Below are 10701 nucleotides of genomic sequence, written 5' to 3' on the forward strand. Positions count from 1 at the left end.
AGAGGCTGGAATCTTAAGTGGAATTCTCTTGGACAGATTGTCCTTTTATTACATTCAATTTGTGAGATCCTATATTGTCTTCTGTGTCTCTTTATGTACAATACGTTTTTATAAATGTAGGCTATCTCCTTTTTTTGGAGGGGGGTCACAAGTAATAGGGAAATAGTCTGTGACAAAACTTGAAACACTTCAGATGGACACTTTCAGAAATAGCCTACTAACACAAATGAAAGTTCTCTTGTCAGTCAGACTTGTCAGTGATGCTGGGAAGTTGGAGTTAGTCAAATTTGGATAGAACCTTGTGGTTATATTTGTATTTGTATTCATGGTTGCCTAGATACATTGGGTTGCACAATTTAACCACTAGCCCACTACCTTACCCTGTTCTCCATTCTCTGAATACTTTACTGTAGGCCTTCTACTAATGCTGTATGTGTCGGCTATCTGACTGCATCCCCTTGCTCACATCTAAAGCTAGTAGTCACCCTAACCTGGACAAAATCCAGGATCCAAGATCCACCCTAACCTGGACAAGATCCAGGTTAGGATATCACTGATATCCTGGGTTTTATCCGACCACACGATGATCCTCTGACAGCTCTTTTCTAGTAACTTTGCGTTACATTTTTCCCAACAGCTCATGGTAAACCTACAAGGCTTTCCTGGGATTAACCGTGCAGCCAGTAATGCAAGCTAATTAAGTTATTCGAAGATGCCATGCTGCATTGGATGTCTCAGGTATAACTCAGTAGCGCCCCGTGGTGGATGAACTCGAGCTTGCATTCTCAGATTCAGAAGGGCAGAGATCGTCACTGCACATCGCCCGTGTTGTGTAACTTTGTAACTGGGAAGCTGAATTTAATGCATATCCGTGCATATCACATTTAAAAATGGCAACACGCTGGGGAATATGCAGTGCGGGCAAAATAAGTCACGACTTCTCCGTTGCTTTACGGACCCTGGCTCCCAAAGACCACGAGGTAAAGTCGTGTTAATGTTTTTCTTGTTCAGGCTAGTTTGCTGACGTTTGTATAAAGTGTGTATTTTTCTCTTATGTCATACAGGAAGTACTCTAAGTTAAGTCATCCAGCTATAAGGCTAAAAACATGACTTGTGAATTAAAAATTATGCCTATGTGAACTGACGTTGAAAAAGTCAGAAAGATAAACTTTGAGTTGCCCTTAGTCCCAATTATGTTTGTATTCTATACGTTGGGCTATAGACAATGGTGGACAAAGTACACAGTTTCATAACTTAAGTCAAAGTATCCTCCAGGTCAAATGTTACTCCAATACAAGTGAAAGTTGCTCTGTCAAATTATTACTTGAGTTAAAGTACTGGAGTATTTCCTTTCAAAAATACTGAAGTATTCAAAGTACTTATTAAAAAATCTCAAAATGTTGTATTTTCATAATATATCAGAGCAGTCAGGAATACAGAGGAGTACATTCTGTTACATTCTGTTTATTTAGAAACCATTACTTGAAATCTCTAAAAACTATACCATGAAATAAAAACACCAACTAAGTTACTTCAAGCACAGACAACTTAGTTTGAAATGTTCATCTGGAATGAAACAAATGTTACGTAGCTCAACACGCTTTCTCAGGTTGGACAGTGAATGTTTGTATGTTTGGGCAGAGTGGGAAACAGGGAGAACATTTCAAAAGATACATATCATTCTTCATTTCAAAAACCTCTAACACGGGCTGAAGATATGACCATGGGTGCTCAGGTGGAGAATTATAGCCATCGTTACCACCTCTAAATAAGTTCCATTAAAAAAATATACTCAAGTAAATTTACTTTGTTACTGTCCACCACTGGCTATAGCTAAGTTTGGGTCTATTTCTGCTGCAGTTTTGATTAACATGTTGCGTATGCTTTCAGTATAAATCACAAGATCACCAAAACTCTTCATCCTCAGATCGTGGCTGTTGCTGCAAGGAACCTGCAGCATGCTGAAGAATTTGCCAAAAAGCACAGCATCCCTCGAGCATATGGAAGTTATGACGAGCTGGCAAAAGATCCAGACATTGGTGTGTTATTGTGTCAGCATGTGGACTAGCAGGCCTAATGTTTTGAGTATCTTCAGAACAGTCATGTATATGTAAGCCAGTTCCAAGGGTGCTAAACTCTACTTGAATCCTTATTTTTAAAAACCTGTCTATTCCTTGTATTTATTTATTTATGTTTTAAACACTGTTCTCCTTTCCCTGCTTTCTAGATGTAGTGTATATTGGCACCATCCATCCTCACCACCTTACCACTGGCAAGCTCTTTATGAAGGCTAAAAAGAATGTGCTGATTGAGAAGCCTCTTGCCATGAACTTAAGGGAGGTGAAGGAACTCATCTCTGCAGCCCAAGACAACAGTGTCTTTCTCATGGAGGTAGAAAAATGTAGTCCTTTTGATCCTGTAGTATATCGACCATGCACTATCCATATTTGACACCATGCCATTATTTTTTTCAGGCAATATGGACACGTTTTTTTCCAGTATCCTGTGAAGTGAGGAGACTGCTGGCCCAGGGTGAAGTGGGTGATGTTCAGTTGGTGAGGGCTGATCTGGGTGCTCCACTCACTCACATCCCCCGCTTGGCTGAGAGGGAGTTAGGAGGGGGGGCACTGCTTGACCTGGGCATCTACTGTCTACAGTTTGTCCTAATGGTTTATAATGGAGAGAGGCCTGAGTCTATCCAAGCCACAGGACACTGCATAGACACAGGTGATTGTCCCTGGGAGGAACATTTACTAAGAAAATATTTAAGTGAAAGAAAAGTTAGATTCTTTGTTGGAATATTCATTATTTTCATTATGTTTGGTATTTACAGAGGACACATTTCTATAAAGAGTCCTCTCTAAAGGATGTAACCATGCACGTGAAGTTATCTAAAGCTCGTATTGCATTTTTCCTCTATAGGTGTAGATGGAACTGCAGTTTTAGCCTTGAAGTTTTCAGGAAACAGACTAGCCATTTGCACTTGTTCCATCACCATGAAGCTGACCTGTGATGCCGTCATCATTGGGACCAAAGGCAACATAAAGGTAAGAGGAGGTAGGACATGCACAAAGAATAGTCAAAACATCTCTTTTCAGGACCAAATAACAGCAATTTGAGGATATCCCCCAAAAAATGTATGACTTTCAATTTTTATTTTACAAAAACAAATAACCCCTATCCCCCCCCACCCCCCACACAAAACCTTAACCGAGAGGGTTCAGCTGGTGCTATCTTCTACAGTGACTTAGCATTTAAAGGAACATAAAAATAATAAGATCCCATTGACATAAAAATAAAAAACAATACAAAATCACTTCTAATTTTCTCACTTGATCTTCATTCTGGCCTGTAAATCCCATCAAGATACACACCCCACTTCAGAAGATGTTTTTCTGTTCTGTCCTGCATCCTATAAGACATCCTTTCATATGCAGCTACTGTGCCCAGCTCAGTCAACCAGTTCAGAAAAGGAGGTTCACCTGGGGTCTTCCAATTCCTGAGAATAATCTGTCGTCCAGTCATGATAGCAGTTTGTATCCATTCGATCAGTGGTTTTGAAAAAGCAAATAACACTATAGAGTCTCCTAAAATGTAGAGCTTAGGACACAGTACAAATTGCCTTTTACAACATTAACATTATAACAATGAATCTTCCTCCAGTACTGATTAATCATGGGGCATGATCAAAGTACATGTACCAGGGTTCCTTCATCTACACTACAACGGTGCAGAATTTTAAATTGAATGAGCCTTACCCTCAGTTCCCTTGTTATTGTTTTCGAAAATTACTGAAGATATCCAAATTTAAGCTTAGCGCTATTATTAACAAGAGTATAATCAAGCTAACATTGAGCTACAAGCACTGTTAAAACCACTGACGGCTGGAGTTTTGTTTCCTGATATGTGAGGACTTTTAAACCCAATGGCTTAATGCAACACAAACTTCGTTAAGACTGTTAGTCATGGCAGATCCGGTTCTATTCTGCAGCCACATATCTAGGACCCCTTGGCTTCATTCTCTGCAAGCATGTTATTTGATTCAATGTGTCAACAATAAAAAGCCAGACGGGTTTAGCTCAAGTTAAAGTTTATTATCTCATACAGCAGGGTGCATTTATAGTTAAATTAAGCTAAATCTTTAAGGTAACTGGCCAAAAAAACTAACACATATAGTGAAGCAAAAAAGTGCAATACACCCTCTTGAAATAATGTGAAGTTGAATAAATAAGTAGCATTGGTCAAGCACTTGGAGCTTAAAAAAGTGTCTTTAACATAATACAGTAAAACATGGAATTCGGCGAAGAGCAAACAGCACCCTCTGCCGTTGTTGTAGATGAATGCAAAAGCTTACAGCACCTGGTATTCCCAGGCGGTCTCCCATCCAAGTACTAACCAGGCCCGACCCTGCTTAGCTTCCGAGATCGGACGAGATCGGGCGTGTTCAGGGTGGTATGGCCGTAAGCGAAGGAATAGGAATCATGACGGCTATATAAACATAGTCCAACATCATGTTTGAAAAAAGACGCCAGTGGAGATCATAGAAAATAAAATAAATCTTTACACTATGAACAGAAAATGAGCCTTAATGACCAATCATCTGGTAGTGTTGACTCATTTATAGCTGAGTCAAAATAAACAACACAATATAAATACACCTCTACCTTAAAAACCACTCAATAATGCCTTGTTTATATTTAACCGCCACATCCATATACAATGAGACAATCAGCTTTCCAGTGATGTATCTAAATCATATTATTCCTCCTCCAGCTTCAGCAATCTATAGTCTGAAAACATAATTCTGCAGTAGGCTGTAATGAAAAATGTGTCCCCTGTATAAACAGCTGTCACTCATAGAACAAGGAGGTTACATAGCTATTTCTTAACCAGGTACCAGACCACATGTGGTGCCCAACAATCTTTGAGGTGAATGGGAAGGATATGCAGTTCCCCCTTCCAGAGGCTGCCATGCCATTAAACTTCACCAACAGCACAGGGCTACGATATGAAGCCGAGGAGGTTCGCCAGTGTCTACTGAAAGGTATACAACATACTCTCATTCAATGCTTACTCACACTTTTACTTGCTGTGAATGGGAGGTGATACATTTTGAGGTGGTTTCTTGTTGTGGTCTCTCGTTATTATTCCTTCATTTTCCTATCCAGGACTGAAGGAGAGTCCGGGAATGCCATGGGCTCACTCCAGCCTAATAGTAGAAATTATAGATGAGGCCAGAAGACAACTGGGAGTGACATTTGACCAGGACAACGCCTAGTGATGTCCTCTTAGTCACTACGGGAAAGCTTAAAAAATCACTTTGTTCAATTGAAAAAAGATCATAGTAATTTATCACAGTGAACCAAAACCCTGAAATATATATTATGATGTTAATTAAACATATATTTTATCATCAATCTGTGCTTGCCTCTACTTAGTAAAATCTCAAAATGCTCCCTTTAAAAAAACAGCCTTAGATTATAAAAGTGACCTTTTTTCTCATGTTTTGTACAGATTTTGTTTCTTTGTACAATAAAGTGAAGTGACTATCTAGGTGGTTTGATGCATTGTATACTTCAATGTTTCTCATTCTAAATATTTAAGTTAGTTTAGTAAAGTTTGTTTCAATATGTAAAACATATAAACTTGAAAAACAGAAATGTTTATTTGTTCATTAAGCACACCACTGTGAAAATGCCCTCATGTATCAATTTTACATTGGTCATAAAGAGTACGTATGGGCTTATTGTTTTAAGCTCCAATTCAATCTGCAAGGCAATCACAATAACAGCCACAACAGAAAGCAAAAAGGCAATAATTAAAATAGGAAGTAAAGGATAGGCAGCCAAAGTTCAGAGGCTGCTGTGTTGCATCAACTGCAGTTTGTGACATTACTTTGGTCAAAAAAATGATCGGCTTAGTTTTAATGAATAAAGAACAACACGCTCAAACATACATCTTGACATGAGGAAACAATGTGTCCTTCCTATGCTGTACTAACTTGCAGATGAAGGCCTATGTCGCTTTTGACACAGGCGTTCTCTAAATGAAATGTAAAAAATGTGACATTGTAAATATAGAGGTGCTATGATGGTCTGCATTCCAACAAAGAACCAATAGCGCCCGCTGCTGTTTTTGTAGAAAAGTGCAAAAGCTTACAGCACCTGGTATTCCCAGGCGGTCTCCCATCCAAATACTAACCAGGCCTGACTCTGCATAGCTTCCGAGATGAGATTGGCCGAGACCGGACGAGATCGGGCGCGTTCAGGGTGGTATGACCGTAAGCGAAGTTCTATGACTCATGACGGCTATATAAACATAGCATAACATCATGTTGTATTATTTAATCGAAACAAGAAGCAGTTAATGAAACAAAATCTTCACATAATACACACAAAATGAGCCTTAATGACAAATCTACTTGGGATGATAGCACACAGCAAACATAGTTTATTGTTACCACTAAATTATCATTAGAAAATAAAAAAGTTAAAGATCTAGCTAGCCCTATTTGTATTGAATCGCCTCCTCCATATTAGATAAGACAATCAGCTTTTAAATGCTATTTAATTAAAGCTAAGAGTTATTGTCAACATGAGTATGATCATTGGGCTACAAGCACTGTTTGAACAACATACAGCTGGAGTTGATGAACTTGAAATTGAAATTGAATTTCAGTTTTCATCCAGTTTTGTTCCTTGGTGTGTGAGGACTTTTAATACATGTATTGAGGCGAAGAAGTGCAATACACCCTCTTGAAATAATGTGAGGTTGAATAAATAAGTAGCATTGGTCAAGCACTGGGAGCTTAAAAAATTGGACTTCAACTTAAGCTGTGAATGCGGCAAAGAACCAACAGCACCCACTACTGTTTTGTAGAGAAGTGCAAAAGCTTACAGCACCTGGTATTCCCAGGCGGTCTCCCATCCAAGTACTAACCAGGCCCGACCCTGCTTAGCTTCCGAGATCGGACGAGATCGGGCGTGTTCAGGGTGGTATGGCCGTAAGCGAAGAAAGAGGAATCATGTTGGCTTTATAAACATAGTCCAACATCATGTTATATTGTTTAATTGAAACAAGAAGCAAGTTGAAATCATAGTAAATGAAACAAAATCTTCACATAATGCACACAAAATGAGCCAAGTCAAGTTCCTATCTCTATCAGGAGGAGGAATAATATAAATCAGATATAGTATTTAAAAGCTGATTGTCTTATTGTAATTAATGTGGCAATTAAATATAAACAGGGATATATATATATGTGGGTTTAATGTAATTGTTTTGTGTTTCTAATGTGCTATCATCACCAGCAGAGTGGTCATGAAGTGTTAAATACCTTTTTTTAATATAAAGATTTGTTGTATATTCTATGATCTCCACTTTCTTATTGTCTAAATTGAATTGGCTAATACATCATGATGTTGGACTATGTTTATCTAGCCGTCATGACTTCTAGACTTTCGCTTACGGCCATACCACCCTGAACACGCCCGATCTCGTCCGATCTCGGAAGCTAAGCAGGGTCGGGCCTGGTTAGTACTTGGATGGGAGACCGCCTGGGAATACCAGGTGCTGTAAGCTTTTGCATTCCTCCACAACAACGGCAGAGGGTGCTGTTTGCTCTTTGCCGAATTCACAGCTGTACTTAACGGGATACATTTTCCCAGTATAATGAGATGAATAAGTTGAGATCTCAAGATATCAACTGAAATCAACTTGTTATCTCGTGAAAGTGGAGAAAATAAATGTTATTTAACCATGTCCTTTTAGGGCTTCCGTATAAAACACTTTGACTGAGAAAGAAAGTATTATGAAACTGAAATCAGTTCCCACCCCTTTCAAATCTGCAGCAGTCAGTTCCACCCTGAAAAAACCTGGTTCAGACCCCAATGACTTCAATAACCTCCGCCCCATCTCTCACCTTCCTTTCATTTCCAAAATTCTAGAAAAAAACGTTGCCTCTCAACTCCACTCCCATCTCACCAGTAATTACCTCTATGAACAATTCCAGTCTGGTTCCTGTCCCTGCCATAGCACAGAAACAGCCCTCATCAAGATCACTAACGACCTCCTCATGGCAGCTGATACCAGTTTGATCTCCATCCTCATCCTCCTCGACCTGAGTGCGGCCTTTGACACCATTTCTCACCCCATCCTCCTCAATAGACTCTCCTCCATAGGCATCACTAACACCCCCCTGCACTGGTTTCACTTCTACCTCACAGGACACTCAGTTCATCCAACTCAAATCCTTCACTTCTCAACCCTCCCCCGTCACTTCAGGTGTGCCCCAGGGCTCTGTCCTGGGGCCCCTCCAATTCATTACCTACCTTCTCCCACTCGGCAATATCTTCCGCAAATTTGGTATCCACTTCCACTGCTTCGCGGATGACACCCAGCTCTACCTTTCCAGTAAACCCGAGTCCACTCTCCCACCCTCCTCCCTCACCCTCTGCCTCTCTGAGATCAAATCCTGGTTCATCTCCAACTTCCTTCAACTTAACAGCAATAAAACAGAACTCCTCCTCATAGGCACTAAATCCACCTTATCCAAAGTCGACTGTTTCTCCCTCACCATAGACAGCTCAATAGTGTCCCCCTCCCCTCAGGTAAAGAGTCTGGGTGTCATCCTCAACAGCTCACTTTCTTTCCACTCGCACATCAATAACATTACCCGGTCTGCATACTTCCATCTCCGCAACATCAACCATCTCCGCTCCTCTCTCACCCCTCACACCACTGCCATCCTGGTCCAGAGTCTCGTCACCTCCCGTATCGATTATTGTAATTCACTCCTCTTCGGTGTCCCTCACAAATCCCTCCATAAACTTCAGCTGGTCCAAAACTCTGCAGCCGGCATCATTACCAGAACCCCCTCCTTTCACCACATCATCCCCGTCCTCCAGCAGCTCCACTGGCTCCCGTCAAACTCAGAGTGAATTTCAAAATCCTCCTGTACACATTCAAGGCCATTCACAACCTCTCCCGTCCATATCTGTCTGATCTCCTCCACATTGACACCCCCTCTCGCTCCCTCAGGTCTTCCTCCTCCCTCCACCTCTCTGTGCCCTCTGCCCGTCTCAGCACCATGGGGAGCAGAGCTTTCAGTTGCTCTGCTCCCCAACTCTGGAACTCACTCCCACCTGACATTAGAAACTCTGACTCACTACCCCTGTTAAAAACCAAACTTAAAACTCATCTGTTTCAAACTGCATTCCCTGTCTAACTTCACTGCCTCATTTTAACTTGGTGTAACTCTGCTTGTTTTTATTTATTTTATCATGTTTTTATTTATTATGTTTCGTTGTCTGTAAAGTGGCCTTGAGTGTTTTGAAAGGCGCTTCTAGATAAAATGTATCATTATTATTATTATTATTATTATTAAAATAGTGAAGGATATGTATCATTCATCAGTCAAATGCCAAAGTTCAGAGGATACTAGGTTGCATAATGGGCTGTGGTTACAAAGTTATAGGCTACATTTTAAATGTAAAAAATACAGCACACTCTAGCAAGAATGTAGAAATTAGAAAGTAATATTATCTCCTCCTCCTTTGTGTGGTATTTACTCTTCGATGTTGCTTTGGACAAACGTGGTAATACGAAAACATTTTAATTGTAGAGATGCTTTGACGGTCCAGATCCACCAAAGAGCAAACAGCCCACACTGTTGTTTTGTAGAGAAGTGCAAAAGCTTACAGCACCTGGTATTCCCAGGCGGTCTCCCATCCAAGTACTAACCAGGCCCGACCCTGCTTAGCTTCCGAGATCGGACGAGATCGGGCGTGTTCAGGGTGGTATGGCCGTAAGCGAAGGTCTAGAAGTCATGACGGCTAGATAAACATAGTCCAACATCATGATGTATTAGCCAATTCAATTTAGACAATAAGAAAGTGGAGATCATAGAATATACAACAAATCTTTATATTAAAAAAAGGTATTTAACACTTCATGACCACTCTGCTGGTGATGATAGCACATTAGAAACACAAAACAATTACATTAAACCCACATATATATATCCCTGTTTATATTTAATTGCCACATTAATTTACAATAAGACAATCAGCTTTTAAATACTATATCTGATTTATATTATTCCTCCTCCTGATAGAGATAGGAACTTGACTTGGCTCATTTTGTGCGCATTATGTGAACATTTTGTTTCATTTACTATGATCTCAACTTGCTTCTTGTTTAAATTAAACAATATAACATGATGTTGGACTATGTTTATATAGCCAACATGATTCCTATTCCTTCGCTTACGGCCATACCACCCTGAACACGCCCGATCTCGTCCGATCTCGGAAGCTAAGCAGGGTCGGGCCTGGTTAGTACTTGGATGGGAGACCGCCTGGGAATACCAGGTGCTGTAAGCTTTTGCACTTCTCTACAAAACAGCAGAGGATGATTGGGATATCTGTATCGCTTTATGAAGCTTTTATTTTGGTATTTCTGCTGGGCTGCAGTGTGAATTTGCATATCAGCTAAATATTTAGGATCGCAGAGCAACATTTAACATTTATATTTATATTTAGCATTTAGCTTTATATTTAGCATTTAGCTTTATATTTAGCATTTAGATTTATATTTAACATTTTGATTATATTTAGCATTTCGATTTATATTTAATATTTAGATTTACATTTAACATTTATATTTACATTTAACGTTTAGATTTAGATTCAATATTTATAT

General features: G+C 39.8%; 2 protein-coding genes, 5 non-coding genes and 1 pseudogene across 8 annotated transcripts in view; 3 read left to right on the top strand and 5 right to left on the bottom strand.

The window, feature by feature from the left end:
- LOC117820796 (tubulin alpha chain) overlaps nucleotides 1-10701 on the bottom strand; it is a 30553-nt gene that overhangs the window by 19269 nt on the left and 583 nt on the right. The window contains exon 2 of one of the 2 annotated variants that reach the window (XM_034694731.1): nucleotides 5079-5209. The exons of the other annotated variant lie outside the window; for it this stretch is intronic. Within the exon in view, the coding sequence (XP_034550622.1) occupies nucleotides 5079-5111 (33 nt within the window). The 5' untranslated portion in view covers nucleotides 5112-5209. The remainder of the gene's footprint in view (nucleotides 1-5078; nucleotides 5210-10701) is intronic. 2 annotated transcript variants of the gene reach the window in all.
- Nucleotides 708-5551, top strand: LOC117820802 (trans-1,2-dihydrobenzene-1,2-diol dehydrogenase-like). The gene is made up of 7 exons (XM_034694739.1): nucleotides 708-980; nucleotides 1928-2039; nucleotides 2228-2391; nucleotides 2475-2727; nucleotides 2923-3047; nucleotides 4894-5044; nucleotides 5169-5551. Exons 1-7 carry the CDS (start codon nucleotides 891-893, stop codon nucleotides 5276-5278), a joined length of 1005 nt encoding a protein of 334 aa, XP_034550630.1. The 5' UTR covers nucleotides 708-890; the 3' UTR covers nucleotides 5279-5551.
- On the bottom strand, nucleotides 4348-4466 carry LOC117820832. The gene has a single exon (XR_004632853.1). It is a non-coding gene; the product is annotated as a 5S ribosomal RNA (ribosomal RNA).
- On the bottom strand, nucleotides 6153-6286 carry LOC117820833 (annotated as a pseudogene).
- Nucleotides 6891-7009, bottom strand: LOC117820841. Its single transcript, XR_004632861.1, has one exon. It is a non-coding gene; the product is annotated as a 5S ribosomal RNA (ribosomal RNA).
- Nucleotides 7463-7581, top strand: LOC117820842. Its single transcript, XR_004632862.1, has one exon. It is a non-coding gene; the product is annotated as a 5S ribosomal RNA (ribosomal RNA).
- Nucleotides 9693-9811, bottom strand: LOC117820843. Its single transcript, XR_004632863.1, has one exon. It is a non-coding gene; the product is annotated as a 5S ribosomal RNA (ribosomal RNA).
- LOC117820844 lies at nucleotides 10264-10382 on the top strand. The gene has a single exon (XR_004632864.1). It is a non-coding gene; the product is annotated as a 5S ribosomal RNA (ribosomal RNA).

Source organism: Notolabrus celidotus, chromosome 10 (assembly GCF_009762535.1).
Source record: "Notolabrus celidotus isolate fNotCel1 chromosome 10, fNotCel1.pri, whole genome shotgun sequence".
Taxonomy (NCBI): Eukaryota; Metazoa; Chordata; class Actinopteri; order Labriformes; family Labridae; genus Notolabrus; species Notolabrus celidotus.